At 48.6% G+C, this 19,635-nt stretch overlaps 1 protein-coding gene across 9 annotated transcripts in view; it reads right to left on the reverse strand.

Moving 5' to 3' along the window:
• Positions 1-19,635, reverse strand: part of METTL5 (methyltransferase 5, N6-adenosine) — a 167,616-nt gene that overhangs the window by 32,217 nt on the left and 115,764 nt on the right. For all 9 annotated transcript variants that reach the window (XM_086956090.1, XM_086956091.1, XM_086956096.1 and 6 more), the window contains one exon: positions 4,009-4,060. In XM_086956090.1, coding sequence (XP_086812216.1) covers positions 4,009-4,060 — 52 coding nt within the window. The remainder of the gene's footprint in view (positions 1-4,008; positions 4,061-19,635) is intronic.

Genomic DNA, 19,635 nt, shown 5'->3' on the forward strand with positions numbered 1-19,635 from the left:
ATGTTAAATGGTGTACAGAAAATATCCCCATTTTAAAACTGCACCTGACTGAAATGTACTGAGACTTAAAATGGATGCCATGGCCCTGGGTAGTGCCACCTGACTGCGTTAGGTTGGCGGTCTAGTTAATATTACCCAGCTACCCCTAGCTTTTGGAGGGAAAGCCTGGCACCCAGGGTGCTCACCCCCTCCCCTAGAACCAGTTTAGGCTAGATGTGCCAACATTCTAGAAGGTCCTGGCACTGCCTGGGAGGAGGGTATAAATAGGGAGAAGTGTCACCAGAGAGTCAGTCAGCGCTGGGGACAAGAAAGAGAGGGGACCTGCTGCGAGGTGCTACCACCACATGGGCCTGTGAGCTGGGCCCTGCACCCCTAGAACTTCCCCCCTTCTACTGTCCCCCCCCCCCCAGGCCCCTGACAAAGGAGGGTCCCTATCCAGGTCACTGACGCTGTTTGACCCAGGAACCACGCCAGCGCTGCGCGGGAGAAGCGCCCAGGAGGTGAGGAGTGGGACTGTCTCCCCCCCCTCTTGTGAAGTTGTGGCCCCCTGTGGAAGCTCTGACGCTGTGAGGGACTGCCTGCATAGCGCTGTGTGGAGAAGCGCTGGGGCTGGTGTGGCCCCCGGAGTGCTGTTGGCCCTGGAAGCTGAGGGGGCCGAAGGAGGAGCTGTGCTCCGTGAAAAGCACCCTCTTTCTGAGGAGAATAGCGCCGCGTGTTGACGCGCCTATGCGTGAGTAATTAATTAATAAGAGGGAGCCTACCCCATGTTAATGCCGAAATCACCGCCGCAGCCTGGGGAGTGCTAGCGCCGCTTCGCGCTAGCCGGTGAGGAGACCCCCGCTGTGGGAATAGCGCCGGCGGCCCCCGGAGTGAGGAGAGGGTCGCCAAAGTGAAGAAGGGGCCGCGCCAGGCCCGGGAAGCCAGCCTCGACCTGCCCACGTGACGGGGGCGCCCGACCGCGTCATTGGTCGCGCCCCCGCCCTTGTCGCGCAGCCATTGGCCCTCGCAGCCGCACCCCTGAAGGGCCGCGCACGGATTGGCTGCCCCACCGGGCAGCAGGAAGAGGCCTCTAAAGCCTGCGGAAGCCGCCGCAAAGCCTCGGGTTCCCGTGAGGAAGAGGGAACCCGGGTGAAACCATCGAGGTCATCGCGGGAGAACCGGTGAGGAGGGGCCTCGAGGTACGGAGGCCCCTAGAGAGCTGCCCGCATCTGCAGGGCTCCCGTTGGGAGGCGAGCCCTACAGCCAATCTTGGAGCCCCGGGTCCCCATGAGGTAGGAGGGGCCCGGGTGAAGCAAGGGAAGCGCCGGTCAGAGCCCGCAGAGGCCGCTGTGAGTGAGGAAGGGGCACTGAGGCACGCTGTCGGTGCCCGTCCCTTTGCGACGACCAGCCCTGCTGACTAGTGGAGCCCCGGACCCCTGGGAGCGGGACCCGGGTGACGTGGAGGAGAAGTGAGCCCCACAACACCAGAGTGAGTGAGGGAGGACAGCAGGGAGGCACGAGAAGAGCGCCAGAGCTGCGCAGGCCTCCCCCTGATCGCCCCCCCCCCCTCAGAAGAGGGGCCGGCATTGAAGTAGTGAGCCCCCAAGGAACACGAGACAGGGGATGGTGTGGCGAAGCCCGGAGGGGAGCGGGGAGGTGACGCTGCAGGGCCCTGGAGTGCCGGTGGAGCTCTGCCATTTCGTAGAGGAGCCTCAGAGGAAGAGAAGCCAGAGCCCTACTGACGCCGGAGAGGCATCAGGAGCCCGGTGAGTGGGGCCTTGGGCAAACTGTGTGGGAGTGGGGTGAAGAGGGCAACGGGGCACAGGGTCGGTGCTCGCCCCCCCTCCCCTTAGTTTGGACAGTTGTAGTTGGGCCCCGTTGGCCCCAGACGCCATGGTGGTGGCCCGGACTAACCCTGTGGTGGGACTAAGCGAAACTGTAAGGGCCTGGAGAGAAGGAACTGGCCCCCCCCCCTCCCCTTTGAACTGGGACGGAATGGGCATGTCTTCAGATTAGATGCTCTGAGTTAGGCTTAGTGGTCATACGCCCGGGTTCACCTTCTATCCACCCATGAGTTAGTGCCCAAGGACATGTTCTTCTTGATTAGGGGAATGTGTATCCTGTCATGAGGAAGTGGATGTCCTGGTTTAAAGAAAGGTTGCCCGAAGCCTGGTACTCGCAAATACTAAAGGTGTGGTGCACTTCTGTGCCTAGTTGTATTGTAGGCTGATTACCCTGCTAATGTGAGGATGCTAATGTTATGCCTACACTAAAGTTATTGAGGTCCAGGTATTCTGTTGTTTATACATGCTGGGAGTTTGTATGCTTTGGTACCCCTAGGTTTATGATAGAGGAAACCTTGCTGTGTTTCATTACAGGTGCTCCTGTCTATTATTATATGATGTTTTTCCCCTTACAGGGGTTGGGTTGGCATTGTCACGCACGAGGTGTAATTACGCTAATATGCAATTTACAATTTCAGCCAACCTCCCAAGGATGAAGGCCTGAGTAGGCCCTGCCTGATGCGTAGTTCCCTAGGTGGAGGGGGGAAGAAACCTGATGTTTTATTACAGGTGTTCCTGCCTAATGTTAATGCCAGGTGATTCCTATTCTTTTTGCAGGAGTTGCCAATGCCAGCTATTTTGGGTTCTTATCCCTAATGTTTGGTTGCATGTTTAATGGGCGAATACGCCAAGTGCATTTTTCCCTTATATAGGTGTCACTGATGTTACGTGCCAAATGCTAACCTTTTGATATTTCAGCTATGGACTCAACCCTTTTTGTCCCATGTAAATAATCCCCCACTGAAATACTTGGCTTGGGTGCCAGTTGGCGCCTTGAAGTGATTACCAGTGTATTTTTCCTTTTAACTTACAGGTTGGAGATATCACTAAATTTCTTCTTTTCCAACCAAAGGTGGAGTTGCGTCTCTTTTGTAGTGTGCCTGGTGTGTCGTCTGTGGGTACTGCGTGAATGCTTCACATGTCCTCGAAGTTTGGCCTGCCCGCTTGATGCCATGCTAACCCCTTGGAGATTTGGGTAACCCCCATTTCTTACAAAGAGGATCTGATGTGAAGTGGGAGTGTCATTTCACACTTCAGGAGTGATGTAAGAGGACACCCATCTTCCTGATGTGGCCTCTGTGTCCCTGAGATGTATGTGATCAGAAGTCCTGCAGAGCGGAGGCGTCTGGATGTTGGTGGAAGGAGATACGACTGTTCAGGAAGGTCGGGCGTAGCGTCTTGAAAGTGGGGTTATCAGGAGTTTGAAATTGCTGAGCTCGGGTTGATTTGTAGTATTCTGATGAGCTGTTTGGTGTACAGTTTAAAATAATATTGCATAGTCCTGAGAGTTACAAGACAATCTACAAGTCCACCAAGATAGCCCTTTTCCATTCAACCAAAGCATCGATTTTAGCAGTTCACATGATGGCTTCTTTGCAAACTCTCATGGTCATATATACCCTATTGGGAGGCCCATGATCCCGCCAGATTTTGGTGTTCCCCTGGTGGAGGCCCGCTGGCTGCATTTAGAATTCCCTGCATTTCTGTTAGATTATTGACCCATTAGAGCAACCACTGGTGTGGCGGTTGCTCCGAATGCTGAAGAGGTAGCCTACTGGGCCTTTGTTTTGCCTGCTCAGCAAAACATTTTTAGTTATTGAAGAAACAAAGCAATCAATAGAATTAAAGCACAAGAAATGTTTCTCTCTAAGCAATTTACCTTGCTGGAACCGCCATGCCTTGTGGTTCCATGGTGGCCACCACTGTGACCTGCCAGCCTTGTGGTGGGCAGGTGCAAAGTTAAAGGTTTCCATTGTAGTAAACTGTGCTCCCTTCCTTCCACCACCTCCAGGAATGGGTCACGGGAACCATAAGTTTTCTTGCAGGGTGGGAGTATCGCTGAATTTGCATTGATGCTCCCGCTCCGCCTCACTCTAAATGACCCCCTCAGTCTCTTAGGTTCAGCTTCATTTCAGTAAATTTTCACATTTTAGATCAATATGTACTTAGACATACAATTTCTTACCTGCTATTACCTCCATCTTCACTTTCCACTCTTCTGCTTTCTTTTTAACATACTGAAAAAGAAAATATAACCTTCAAAGTTAGCAAAGGTATGTAGCTCGTTGCAATTAGAACAATTACAGAGGAAAAGATTTGCTGTACTATAGTTACTTTAACTCAGAAATGCTCCTTCAAGTCTAGGCTTCGGTCCTTTGTCATGAAAGGACATACATTTGTAAGCACCCCCTCAGAATTCAGATTTGTATTTCTTGTTACCAGAAGGCACTACTTTTACAATAGTTTGTAACCATGGGCTATCACAGAGGGTCAGGTGGCAAAGGTACAAGAGTGGCATCCTGTCCATTAGGCGGTTATATAAAGCAGAGTAACATAGTATGAACGTCTTATATTTGAAAGTCATATGGGAAATCAAATTTCACCAGACCAATGACAAACTAGTACATTGGTGATGCAATTTACAAAAATGTATTTAACAACAGAAGGTATGCAGTTCAGTATTTTTCGTACTAGCATTAATGATGGGCTAAGCTATACTCTGAAAAAGTGGTTGTAGTTTGGCACAAAACCTTAACAGACAGCTGTGGAAGAACGTAAAAGTAGCATTAGAAATTTAGTAAAGGTTTTTGCATACTAGAGCAGAATTCAACCTGTATACGAACATAAAGCAATTAACCATGTCTATATAACGGTCCCTGGGAACATACACACTTTTCATTGGCTATCTAGCACATACGAGCTGTCAGAGGCTCTAAATGTGCACTATTAGGACAGATATCTGGCATAAGTTACTACCGCATTAAGATCCTGAGCAGTCCCCAGAGTGAATAGATTTGTCAGAGCACGGAAGTCAGACAAGGCAGTATGCCATTGATCTGCTAATAAGAAGCTGGACTGGAAATACATTGAGATGAATTGTTTTTTTGTGAAAAGGGACACATTAAAAGTTCTTCCCTTTAACTCTACTAAGTTTGACTTGACCTGCGAGCAGTGGAACAATCAAAAAATAGCAAGAACTTGTACAGTGATTTAACAGAGCTTTTAATGGAGGAACAGTAAAAACTGGAAAAAAACGGTGGAATAAAACTCGTCACATGGAAAAGAAAATTGTGCATGTCACAACTGTCAAATCTGGGGGATAGGAAGTGGGGTCGGCCACTAACCCAATTGCAGTTCAGTAGCCACCACTTCAGATCTTTTGCAGTCTCATAATTTCTCCTGATGCTATGCCCACTGTGATTTCAGGTCCCACTGCAGAGCCTGCATGTGCCATCTGGTATATTTGACTAGCAGGATACAGGAGGCCAACTAACTCAGAAGAATCAGTGTCATCCACATTGAGATCTAGGACAGAGTTTGAAACATTGGGATCAAAGCCCAAATGTCCTGGACTTCCACTTCGAGGGTAACGCATGAAAGTGCTGTAAACCGAATGGCTCAGATGAACAGGAGTATCTGCGAAGAAGTCAGGTGTCACTTTGGAACAATGATGGTGGACCCAAACGTTCTGAGTAATTTCGACGTTAACTGGAGGTGGTGGAAAACTGCCTGGGGCGAGCCCATATTCAACAGGTAGTCATCGAGGTAAGGGAAGAATGCTACCTCAGAGCTCCAAAGGTGTGCTGCGACCATCACTTTTGTGAACAACCGAAGGGCACCGGTGATGTCAAAAGGGAGCACTGCAAAATGAAAATGCTCCTGACCCACTGTGAACCGCAGGTAGTGCCTGTGGGCCTTCAGGACAGATCTAAAAATGCACGCCCTGTAGGTCCAAATCCACTGTCCAGGATCTAGGACAGACATGACATTTTGTGTGTCCGCAGGAACGGATTGAGAGAGCGAAGATCTAAATAAGGACAAAGCCTCCGTCCTTATGCACATGGAAGTAGCTGGAGTGACACCCAGTTCCTACTTCCAAGGCCAGGACCATCGCCATGGTCCCTTTGGCCTTAAGGGTCCATACTTCCTGCTGCAAGACAGACATGTCCCTCCGTCGGTGGTACTGAAGTTGGTGAAAGGTGCAGTTATTTTATACTTAAGGTGTATGAATTTTTTTTAATGCAGTTGTGTGAAGGTGAAACTAGAACAAAATACTTATAGAATAATTTGTTGTTTTTAGCTGTGTATTTGATCCTGCCCCCACAGGGCTCAGGATCACAGTTCCCTTACTTTTTTATGCACTTCAAGTTTCAGGTAATTCAAAACTGACTGGAAAAGGAAAACCAAACAAAGTCCCTTACAGGCCATCTTCCTTTACAAGCACTTACTGAGGCATTTGCCCCCCCCCTGGAAATGCTGCCACGGACCTACAGGGGAGTGCGCCTCCCAGTTTGAAGACTTCTGCTCTACTGTACCCTCTCCCAGCTTGCTAGCAGTAGCCTTCCTGCTGCTATCTCACTGTGCTCCATCTTAGCATGACAGCAGTGCCAACAAATTGGTTATCCACCAATGAGCTACCACTCCAGCTCTCTCGCTCACTGCGTCTAACTTCTTGCTCTTTTTGTCTGGAGAAGAAGCATTGCCAGTGGCCTGGACATTGGCACACTTGAGGGTGGCGTGCACCACCAGGCAGTTGGGTGGAACCTGCCCCTTGATATATGTTGGGTCACTTGGAGAAGAATTTTTTTTATTTTCAACAATGGAGTGCCTTGTGACAGGACACAGACCTTTCACGTTGTAGTCAATCCAGGGATCGTCCATGGGGTCTGGTCCCGACAGCTGGTCATAAAGATTAAAAGGGCCCAAGGGGATACCTGGGTCTGATTAGAAAATAGGGGACCGTTCGGGTGACTGGTGGTAGGGGAAGAGGAAGTTGTAGTTGTGTTGGACGTGGGCTGTGTGGCAGAGCAAGATGACAAGTGGTTCTGTCCTTGTGTTTCTTCGGTGCCTGCTCTGAAGAAAAGCCTTAAAGAAGCTTCCCCCTCTAAGGAAAGTCTCTTCTTTGAAGGAAGAGGTTCAGGAAGCAGTGGTGGAGGCGATTTCGCTGTGATTTCCTCTATGACCGGGTGATAAACAGGCACTTTTGTCAGGCACCCAGTTTTTGTTGAAGCCTCTCCAGGATGGGGGTGGAAGGTACTCATTGTAAGGCATCTAAATGTCTTGAGGTCTGCTTTGGAGTCAAGGAGGGTTTTGGTAGGTATTCACCTGTTACAACGCATTTTTTACTCCGCACTACCACTACAACGCGGGCATTACAACGCATACCGTTACAACGCATTGCGCTGGGGGGCGCTCTAGGATAAGAGGTAAGTTTAATTTACTATCCAACACCTTCCCTAGGGTCCACGGGGACTGGAGTTAGAATAGTAAATTATACTTACCACTATCCAGCACCCCAAAGCGCTATGCGTTGTAGCGGTATGCGTTGTAAAAACCGCGTTGTAATGGTACGCGGAGTAAAAGTATGCGTTGTAACGACATACATCCGTTTTGGTATCAAGGAAGGTTTCAGCATTAACAGGGTCTGGTGTACTAGCGTCAATGGAGCCTTTGGAGTTGGATTTGGATTTTCTGAATGGAACAGGATAGGGGAGAATGCACTTTGGGTGGATGCATGCCCGCCTCTGAAAACTTTTGGCATTGCTGACTAGATTCTGAAGGCAGCTTGGGCACTTACCTTGCCTGTACTCGATGTTTGTGCTTGGGGCTTGATGCCAGACTCCCTACGAAAGCAGTGCTCTACCTCATCTTGGGACTTCTTGTGGGGCCTGACCTTGGTGATATGGGTCTCAGGTGTACTCATGGCCCCTGCGCGTGGTCTTTATGAGAGGTGGGCCAGTCTACAACACAAGTTTAATGTCCTCCATCTTCTGGTGCTCAGACTCACTAGATCACAATAGCTCCAGACTGTGTGCCAGTTGGGTGGTCTGGCGACCAGACGAGCTATCCTCCTCCTGCTCTTCTGCATCAAGGGACTCTTCACTGAAGATGTGCAAGGTGTCCTGCTGATACATCCTTCCTGTGTGACCAGAGGTAATCCCTTAGATACCGGAGGGTCTTCTAGGATCAGCAGGGGAGGCACAAAGGTCAGGAGGTCTTATTGAGGTCAGGGGATAGCAGTGAGGGCAATTCTGAAAGGTTGTCCGTTCAGTCACCCACATAGCATTTTCTTGTGCGGAAGGACTAGTGGTGGTACTCTGTAACCGAGGAGTACAAGGCGTGTTAGGTCATTATGTCATGGTTATAATACTCTATAACAGAATAGATTGTGGGATGATGTGGGGAGGATTGTACAGGGACGGTTGCAATGGGACCTGCGTAAGGTCATACCGGTCTGTACCTGCTTGCTCCTTAATAATGAATAAACCTGCATAACTTCAACCTGTTTGGTCGGATCTTTCTTAGCAAAGGCGGCGATGAGTTGGGATAACATTGCAGAGGAAGGGAGCCAGCAGAGAAGTCTTGCAGCGACACTGAGCATTTATTTCAGGTGCCGCAGGCGAAACAGTGAGTGTAACTTCTCCAGTATTAGGGGTGTCTTTCATAGATTCACATGCCTGAATCATTCCCCGTCGGAGTGGGAGTCCATGGTACATAAAAAAGCAGTAAAATATACCATTTGTACATAACAAATAACAGTATACCCAACCAGGAAGTAAAGTAACCCCAGCTACAGCATATAAAACTTCCACATTAGTGACTACCCAAGTCATTATGTATAGACCAAACTGCAGCCAATCAGGCCACAGCTCCCACCAGAATGCTCTCCCCAGAGACCCAGGCTCTCAGATTTTTTACCGCACGTCGTGTGATAGGGAGTCCCTCTGAGCTCTGCTCAGTTCTTTCTCTACTTGTGAAGGATTTGCTTTAAACATGTCTAAATCAAAGTCCCTGTTCAGGGCCTGTGACTCTTGCGGAAAAGCAAGGCTGTTTAAGGAGGATCCGCATACTCGCTGCATCTACTGCTTGTACCCTGATCATCAGGCTAAGGAGTGCAAGATCTGTCGCACTTTTCCTCCTAAGACCCTCAGGGATAGAGAGGCTCGCCTGCTGCTGTGGCTTCAGCGAATTAAGGATAAAGATGCGCCACTTTCTGAGGTAGGAAGTTTTGCCTCAGGGTCTTCTATGGGATCAAGAAAGAGGATGGCTGAGAGTAAGGTGCTTACTCCTAAAGCTAAGGTGGCGAAGCAGGCCCAGCTCGCTTCAGATGCTGGTGAGCCTTCTACTTCTAAAAGTAAGAAATCCTCTGAGAAATCTGTGAAGCCTACAGACTCTAAAAAGACTGCGTCTTTAGTGTCTCCTCAGAGACCTGTGACTAAGGCACCAACTGCTCTGCCGATTTCCAGTCAGGCAGCCTCTGCGATGACTTCTACTATGACTTTCTACTCACCAAAACCGTCTATGGTGATGTCCTCAGCCTCGTCTCCAACTTATGTTCATGTCCAAATTCGTCCCATCTCGTCGACGAAGATTGTCACACCTCTCGTCGACGATCAGACGTCGACGAAAATGAAACCAGCGTCGACAAAACCCCTGGCTTCGACGGCAGCCTTACCGTCGACGAGAAGACCTTGTCGACGTCGACATCGTCGTCGACGAAGCTGCCGTCGACGATCTCATCGACGGCGAAGGAGACCCCGTCGACGGCCTCGTCGACGAAGAAGATTGTCTTGTCGACGGCCCCGTCGACGAGGAAGGTAACCCCGTCGACGGTTCCCTCGTCGACGACGAAATCTGCCACGTCGACGAAAATCAAACAGCCTCTGACGTCGACGGAGCTATTATCCTCGACGACGAAGAAAACACCACAAGACTCGGATTTAACCATAGAACAAGAGAATCCAACAACACCAAAGCTGTCGTCTTGCACAGATCTTCAGGTATGGTCAGCAAGGAGCACTGCCATACCACTTCCATCTCCAGCCACAACTGCGGCTCTATTGCAAAAACGTTCATCACAGTCCACATCTATGTCGCCACTAAAAATGCCTGACAGGCTCTTAGATTCTGAGGAAGAGGGATCTGGTGATGAGCTATTTCAAGCAGCTGAGAGCCCATCTGACTTACTTATACGGGTAAAGGATCAGGAGGATGAGGAACAGCAGATACAAGCGCCTACATTGGTGAATACACCAGCGCCAGGGATGCAAATGCCAACGGAACTTTTCCAAAATTTGCAGTATATGTTGAGCAATTATTATCGCCGTTTCCCGCCTTCGGAGTCAGGTGACTCTCGAATCGCTTCTCCACAGCTTCAGGTAACTCAAACTTCATGAGCTACGATGACGGAAGGGGCAGAACATACCCGGCCTTCAACACCGGTCTCCTACCACCAACAGGAGGATGACAATACTGATGAGGAAACTCATGAAGAAGGGGAATTGGATAAATCGGACTCGTCGGAGTATGAAGATTATCAAGCGGACACACCTTCCCCTGATGAACAACCAAAGGCTGAGTCACCACCGGTGGATATTGCGAATTTCCATAGGATTATGGACAAGGCTACTAAGAGGTTTCTCATTTCCATGGAGGCTAAACAGGATGATTGTTTTCTGTACGATTTTAAGAGTCTGTCTCAGAGGCAAAGTTGGTCTATTCCTATTATAGACTTTATTTGGAAAGAAGGTCTCAAGATCATGGCCACGCCAAATTCTTCGCCTGCGGTATTACCGCGAGTAGATAAGAAATATAGGGCGCCCGCCTCTTCACCTGCTTGCCTGATCGGTCAGGTAAAGACGGACTCAGTTATTGGGCAAGCAGCTCAGAAGAGAGCAAGGAACCCGTCATCTCAGATCTCGACTCCTACGGAGAGGGACGGGAGGTGACTCGATACCATTGGCAAAAAGGTATCTACTATTGCAGCGACCACAGTTAGAGCTGCTAATTCTTTGGCGATTCTCGGCAGGTATGATAGGCAAATGTGGTCCGACATATCGCCGTACATTCAGAAACTGCCTGAACCGGACCGCTCCGAGGCCACGAAAATTTTGCAAGAAGGGGAGTGTGCTTCGTCGGAAATCATCGATGAGGTAGTGGACGTGGCTGCCACAGGATTCAGGCAATTGGCGGGAGCTGCAGTACTTAGAAGAGAGGGGTGGTTGAAATCTACATCCTTAGACAAGAGGTACAAGCCAAGGTACTTAATATGGCTTATGATGGCGAGTTTCTCTTTGGCTCACATGTGGACGAAGCTTTGCAAGCCATTAAAAAAGATACGGAAACTGCACGGTCATTAGGTACTCTGCAGTACCGTAAATCTTCCTTTCGTGGTGCTAAAGGAAGGGGTAACTTCTCAAATAGAGGAGGATATTACCAGCAACGCCCATATACAAACAACCAAAGCAACCAAAGGTACCAGCCTTATAAACAACAACCTTACGGCCAAAAACGAAATAATTATTCACAGCCCTGGGGAAAAACAACATATCGGGGCAGAGACAACGCTAACAAGAAGTGAGAAACGCATCCTGCCACCACCTTGCCCCAGCCAGAAACAAATTGGAGGAAGAATATCCCTACATTGCTCACAATGGTCAAAAATTACCACAGACAGATGGGTCTTGGATGTGGTTTCCAAGGGCCACATTTTGGAATTTATAAAAACCCCTCCAAATTCACCCCCAAAAGGACCGCCCCCAGCACATCTCAGAGAGCTGTTCATCCAAAGCAATGCAATGATTCGAAAAGGGGCAATCGAGAAAGTACCTCAACATCAGAGAGAAAAAGGATTTTACTCTCGTTTTTTCTTGATACGCAAAAAATCGGGGGAATGGCGCCCCATCCTCGATTTGCGTGCCCTCAACAAATATATCGAAAAGTTAACGTTCAGAATGTTGTCACTCCAAGAGATCCTCCAGTTTCTGACGGAAGGGGACCACATGGCAACACTCGACCTTCAGGATGCTTACTTCCACGTACCCATCTTCCCCAGGCACAGGAAGTTCCTAAGGTTCAGAGTGGCTGGCAGGGATTTCCAGTTCAAGGTCCTTCCCTTTGGGCTACGCTCAGCCCCGAGGGTATTCACAAAAGTGTTGGCACCTGTAGCGGCCCACTTACGGTTACAGGGTATTCAGATATACCCATATCTGGGCGACTGCCTTATCAAGGCCAATTCCTACGCCACGGCAAGCAAACATGTCCAAAAATGCCTTTGCCTACTTCAAAGTCTAGGTTTCTCAATAAACTACAAAAAATCGGATCTGTTACCATCGCAAAGGAAGTCTTTCCTAGGAGCAACGCTGGATTCCAAGCTCGCTCACGTCTTCATTTCAAACGAAAGGCAACAGAAGATTCAGAAGATGGCAATTGCACTCCTCAGAAGAGAGTGCGTTTCAGTTCGGAGATTCAAATCTTTCCTAGGAATGATCTCATCGTGCATCCTCCTCACTCCGAACTGTCGTCTGAGGATGAGGCCCTTACAGGAGGAACTCAGTCACCAATGGGTGCAGGTGTCAGGTTCTTTCGAGGATGTCATCGTCTTAACGCCTCGAATGAAGAATGCAATCCTGTGGTGGAGTCAAGAACGCAACCTGCAGATGGGCTGTGCTTTCCTCGCAGAAGTCCCCAGTTACATCGTGACCACGGATGCCTCGCTAGAAGGTTGGGGCGCTCACCTTCAAGGGATGACGATCAGTGGCAAGTGGGACAGACAGCAAAAGAAATGGCACATCAATTTGTTGGAATTACGGGCCATTTTCCTCGCCCTCAAATCTTTTCAGACGACACTGGAAAACTCGTCTGTGTTAATCCGCACAGACAACACGACGAGCATGCATTACCTGAACAAACAGGGGGGCACAAGATCAGCCCGGTTGTCCCAGCAGGCTCAGGAGATCTGGAATTGGGCTCTGGATCACAACATCAACTTAACAGCAGTACATGTTCCAGGAGTAGCCAATGTGCTAGCAGATTCCCTGAGCAGATCCAAGAGCAGCACTCACGAATGGGTACTGCATCAACCAGCACTGGATCGAATCTTCCAGAGATGGGGTCACCCCGATCTAGATCTTTTCGCGACCTACCACAACAAGAAATGTGCTCATTTTGCGAGCTGGAGTCCCCAAAGAGAATCTTGCGGGGACGCTCTGTCAATGAACTGGGAACGGCTATTTGCCTACGCCTTCCCTCCAATTCCACTAATTCCCAAGGTCGTCAAGAAAATGAGAAGGCAACCGTGTCGACTGATTTTAATCGCTCCACGGTGGCCCCGACAGTATTGGTTCACACAGCTCCTACTCCTCTCAGAATGCGAACCAATTCAACTGCCTCTAATTCCGGATCTTCTGACACTTCAAGAAGGCAGGATATATCATCCGGACCCTCATTCTCTGAAATTATCAGCTTGGCTCCTCAACACCATGAGTTTGCACACTTGAACATTCCACAAGACTGTCAAGAGGTCCTGGCCAATGCTAGAGCACCTTCAACGAACAGAACTTACAAGCTTAAATGGAAACGTTTTTGTGCTTGGTGCAAAACTATGAATCTACATCCCATGTATGCTGAACCGGACAGGATTTTGCCCTTCTTTTTACACTTAGCTAAATCTGGATTGGCACACTCAACACTTAAGGTGTTTCTAGCGGCTATATCCCGATACCGTCAAGATGGTACAAATTCGCTATACTCCTCAAGAATAATCCAGCAATTCTTTAAGGGTTTATTTCGTATGTTTCCACCAGTACGTCGGCCACCTCCTTCCTGGCATTTGAATATAGTACTAGCTCAACTCATGCGCCATCCGTTTGAGCCGATTCATAAAGTTGATCTGAAGTTCATTACTTGGAAAGTCGCATTACTGCTGGCGTTAACATCAACCAGACGGGTTAGTGACATGCAGGCGTTCACTTCTAAACCACCCTTCTTACAATTTACAAATGACTCTGTGATACTGCGCACCAACCCGAAGTACATGCCCAAAGTACCATCGGATTTTCATTTGAATGAGCCAGTAATACTTAAGACGTTCTTTCCAAATCCGCAGACTCCAGCTGAACGGACTTTACATTCGTTAGTCAAACGATGTCTTAAGTTTTATCTTTCAAGGACAGCTGCCATCAGAAAAACCGATCAGCTATTTGTTGCGCATGGCAGACCGAGACAAGGCTGTGCAGTGACAAAACAGACAATCGCTAGGTGGGTCTCTTCAGCGATAGGGCTCTGCCATCTACAAGCAGGTAAACCCTTACAGACCTTGCCCAGAGCTCATTCTACAAGAGCAGTCTCTTCTTCAACTGCTTTGTTTGCTGGGGTGCCTCTCCTGCAAATCTGCAGAGCTGCAACATGGTCCAGCAGGCACACATTCACGAGGCATTACTGTCTGGATTCTTCAAGCGATACCGATGCCTCGGTGGGAAGAGCAGTCCTGCGTAATCTTTTTCAATAAGGTGAGCCTCTGCTATTTTCTCCCACCTCCTCTTGCTCTTTTGACGCCTATTATGATATTGCTTTTCTTTATATTCTTGAATAGAAACAGTGTACCTTGGTGTCCAAGAGCTATGCATTGTATTACTGCTAACTACTCTGATTCAGGCATGTGAATCTATGAAAGACACCCCTAATACTGGAGAAGAACAATAGTTACTTACCTGTAATCTGTGGTTCTCCAGTATTGGTGTCTTTCATAGATTCACATGCACCCACCCACCTCCCCTCAGAGTCTCACTCAGGCTATTTATATCTATACTTTTACTCTGGTACACTCCGGTGCTACAAAATCTGAGAGCCTGGGTCTCTGGGGAGAGCATTCTAGTGGGAGCTGTGGCCTGATTGGCTGCAGTTTGGTCTATACATAATGACTTGGATAGTCACTAATGTGGAAGTTTTATATGCTGTAGCTGGGGCTACTTTACTTCCTGGTTGGGTATACTGTTATTTGTTATGTACAAATGGTATATTTTACTGCTTTTTTATGTACCGTGGACTCCCACTCCGACGACGGGGAATGATTCAGGCATGTGAATCTATGAAAGACACCAATACTGGAGAACCACAGATTACAGGTAAGTAACTATTGTTCTTACTATATATGGTACCTTAAGGCTGTGGTCGTGTGTCGTGGCTTATGCTTTGAGCCAGTGGGGGGAGTAAGGATGATCCGTTGCTGTTTCAAATGCAGGGGAGCACATGAGCAAGACTGAAGCAGTGAGGAGCGGCTGGGCATGTAATCACACCCGTTGTGCAGGGCAATTTTAAATTTGGCGGCAAACAACGTTAGCTCAATACTGTCGTTACGTGCCTGGCGGTCATTTTGGAGGACAAAGTTTACAAGTTTTTGTCCTTTCAAGGACGTTAGCAGTTTAGCGTTTCTATTTCTATATGAAGATCGGCTTGAAGGAGGAAGCAGTACAGCATTTTGGCATTTACGGTGCTAGTTGTCAAATCGGTTCACACAAGTTGCAAACACTGTGGATAATTAAACATTGTTTTCATCACTGCCAGTTTTTTTTTTTCAGGAAGTGTTTGAATTTACTATTCCTGCTTTCAAGTGCATTGAGCCTACACGTTACTTGGATGATCACACATGGCTCTGTAGAAAGGTACATCAATATTTGTGGTGAAGAATGGATAGTGTGTTTCTGTATATTGCTTCACACTGAACATTTCCACATTCTATACATTTATTTTACTGTGTGTACTGGAATGTTACTACAGTGAACCAGCAGACCTTTTCATGAAGTCCACCACAAGCGTTTTAGACGGCAGGATCGGAACCAGGGTTGAGATAGAGCAAATGGAAAGAGAATTTCCAGATTTATATTCAAACTGTAAATTTGGATGGTAGAATGTCTCTAGAGCAAAAACAAAATATATGTTTTGTTACATGCTTTATGATCACAGATACTAAAAACGTATTACAGAATGAACAAATCTTGCGAGGGGAGGGTTGAGAATAGGAATGCTTTCATTGTTGTGTTGTGTAATTTGCAAAAGTTTGCATTGGGATAACAAGGGTCTCGTTTTTCCAAAGGAAACAACTGAAGTCTGTGTCCATTGATGACTACATGAGCGAATTAAGAAAGTTAGCGATAGACTATGCGTTTAATGGATTGCTAGAGGATTTAATCTGTGATCAGCTGGTTATGCATGTGTCAAATCCTGCAACTGAAGAATGGCTGTGGATTAATGGGGATGCATGTTTGGATGATATACTGGCAATTGTACGCAAGACTTAAACTTCTAATATATGTGCGAGTGCATTGAGGACAGAAGTAAAAGATCAATCAGAGACTGTAGCAAAGATTAAAGCAAACATGAAGCAGAAAAATGCAGGGAGTACTTCTAGGTGTATGAAGACATATATAGAAGCGCCCAAGTTTTATAGGCACGGAAATGCTGAGCATTTACAAATTTGTGTCCTGCTAGAAAAGTAAAATGTTGCACATATGGTGTCTAAGGGAACTATGCAAAGGTTTGCAGGAGGACATGACAGTGATATTGCACTTACCAAGCCCGATCACCACATACTGACACGCTTCGCTCGTCGACGGTTCAGAGAGGCCAGCACCCAAATGCTTCTGTATGGCCGCGATCAACGCCGCATGCATCAGGTAATGACCACGCGGGAGCCCAAAGATATCTTGCAACGTACCAAAGGGCAACAATATTCCATCCGCATAGTGGTCTCCCACCATCTGTAAACCTAGGTCCTCCCATTCCGCCAGAACAGACCAATCTCCGCTGTGTGGCAATGCTGTACACATGCCCAGCGGGATCTCAGGCGCGTAAGGACGCTGCACCCCGATTCTTTTGTGGAGCCGTTTCAAGCAATGCCTCAAAGTGCTCTCCACCATAGATAAATCACCAACCCTCAGTCGTTGCTGCAGGATCACAAAAGACAATACATGCCTCGACACACCCGGTACCGGTCCTCGAAATTCCAGTGCCACCGCCTGAGTAAGAAATTGAAACTGCGCTGCCAAATAGTACAATTCAAAATCAGGGGCTGCAAGGCCACCCTCAGCTCTCGGGCGCATCAGAGTATCTAGCGCGACCCTACGCCATCCCGCACCCCAAATGAAACTGCTCACCTCGGATCGAAGGCGTCAAAAGAAAGCAACTGGCACCCGTATCGGCAGAGTTCAGAAGAAGTATAATAAGCGGGGAAGCACGACCATCTTCAAAAGCACCACACGACCTGCCACCGACAATGGTAAGGTAGCCCAAAACTTCATGCTGCCTCTCAGACCCCTCAACGCTCTGCCAATATTGCCCTCGAGAAGTTCCCCCTGACCATGATATACCTGTGTACCCAAATAGGGCAGGCACCTCGGTTTCCACACCAAATCAGGCGGTAATATAGGCGGGTTACATGTGGCAGTCACCGGGAAAACGCAGATCTTAGCCCAGTTAACCCGTAGTCCCAATATATCCCCGAAGCGGGCTAAGAGGGAGCGTGCCCCCAACAGGGCCTCCTCTGCATCCCCCAAAAACATCAGGAGGTCATCCGCATAAAGCGAAATATAGTGTTTATGACCTCGAAGCTGGAGACCACTATATTCCCTCCCCATTCTGGCACGTGCCTCCAACGGCTCTATTGCGAGGGAAAACAACAACGGGGACAGCAGGCAGCCCTGTCTGGTGCCCCGTCCAACCAGATAGGAGGAAGATATAACCTTACCTACTCGAACTCTAGCCGCTGACGACGAATACAGTATTGCTGTCCAATGTACATAAGCTGCGCCTGTAATATTGTGATGCAGTCTAGTGTTTGGGGTGGAGCTAGGGGTAAGAACCGGAACGGGAGGAGTTGGGGGTAGGAACTCAGAGCAGTTGGAGTAGGGACGGGGAACCTAGAGGAAGCCTAATAAAGAGCTCGTGAACATATAATTCTGTGTAGCGTCATCATTGGTAGCACGATGCTACAGCTGGCGACGAGGGTGGGATGGTGAAGCCCGCCACCCTGAACCCCTGGAGACAAGTACCTGTACCAAGCAGCACACTGAAGAAGTCGCGACACGTGTGCCTGGAAGAAAACCGCCACCAAAAAGGAAGAGGCCAGCGGTGAGGTGAAAGCGCCACATTTTGCAACGTAATCAGCCAGTCGTCAAAGCCCAGCAAGCGAAGCGCGGTCGAGCGCTGAGGTGATCCAGCGGAGGAAGCGCTGCAGAGTGCCAGCATCGGGTGCTCACCCCAGATGCGTGACTAATTGCGGGAGAGGTAGCGACGTCGGGAGCCCACCCTGGTCCTACCGGTGCGAAGGAGATCCTGCGTGAAAGGAAGCGGTGGAGAGTGAAGGCCCCAGCACCCCGCGTGAGTCATTTGCCCGGTGAGTGTCTAGAACCGGCCGATGACTGAAGTGCAGTGGAGGGAGCCAAAATCTCGTGGGAAACGAGATTTCAAGTACGGCGGCCATTTTGGAGTCAGGCTGTCCCCACCAATCCTCTATCGAGGCCTAGAAGCGGCCATTTTGGAGTCAAAAATATTTACAACAAGGGGTGGTGAGGGACAGAGTCTCTGAATTAAACAGAATACTCTCACCCAGTCAAGAGATCAGGGCTAGATCCAACACCGTTTTTTAGCTCACTGCACCATCCCAGTTTCAGAACCTGGCTGTATGCAAATTAGTCTGTTCCTGTCCCAGTGCATGATGGGAACAGGGCAAACCAAACTACAAAAGCCAATTCTTACACTGGGAAGGAAACAAGCTACCGGGGACCGGTTTCTGGCATTTCAGCTTCTTCGGCCCGGCTTGCTTGAATCCTGATGGTGCAATGAGCAAGGGACTCACATCTGAGTATACCCTTCCACGCTTAGGGTGGACAAAAATATTTACAACAAGGGGTGGTGAGGGACAGAGTCTCTGAATTAAACAGAATACTCTCACCCAGTCAAGAGATCAGGGCTAGATCCAACACCGTTTTTTAGCTCACTGCACCATCCCAGTTTCAGAACCTGGCTGTATGCAAATTAGTCTGTTCCTGTCCCAGTGCATGATGGGAACAGGGCAAACCAAACTACAAAAGCCAATTCTTACACTGGGAAGGAAACAAGCTACCGGGGACCGGTTTCTGGCATTTCAGCCTCTTCGGCCCGGCTTGCTTGAATCCTGATGGTGCAATGAGCAAGGGACTCACATCTGAGTATACCCTTCCGCGCTTAGGGTGGACAAAAATATTTACAACAAGGGGTGGTGAGGGACAGAGTCTCTGAATTAAACAGAATATTCTCACCCAGTCAAGAGATCAGGGCTAGATCCAACACCGTTTTTTAGCTCACTGCACCATCCCAGTTTCAGAACCTGGCTGTATGCAAATTAGTCTGTTCCTGTCCCAGTGCATGATGGGAACAGGGCAAACCAAACTACAAAAGCCAATTCTTACACTGGGAAGGAAACAAGCTACCGGGGACCGGTTTCTGGCATTTCAGCCTCTTCGGCCCGGCTTGCTTGAATCCTGATGGTGCAATGAGCAAGGGACTCACATCTGAGTATACCCTTCCACGCTTAGGGTGGACAAAAATATTTACAACAAGGGGTGGTGAGGGACAGAGTCTCTGAATTAAACAGAATACTCTCACCCAGTCAAGAGATCAGGGCTAGATCCAACACCGTTTTTTAGCTCACTGCACCATCCCAGTTTCAGAACCTGGCTGTATGCAAATTAGTCTGTTCCTGTCCCAGTGCATGATGGGAACAGGGCAAACCAAACTACAAAAGCCAATTCTTACACTGGGAAGGAAACAAGCTACC

The sequence above is a fragment of the Lissotriton vulgaris genome, chromosome 2_1, assembly GCF_964263255.1.
Source record: "Lissotriton vulgaris chromosome 2_1, aLisVul1.2, whole genome shotgun sequence".
Taxonomy (NCBI): Eukaryota; Metazoa; Chordata; class Amphibia; order Caudata; family Salamandridae; genus Lissotriton; species Lissotriton vulgaris.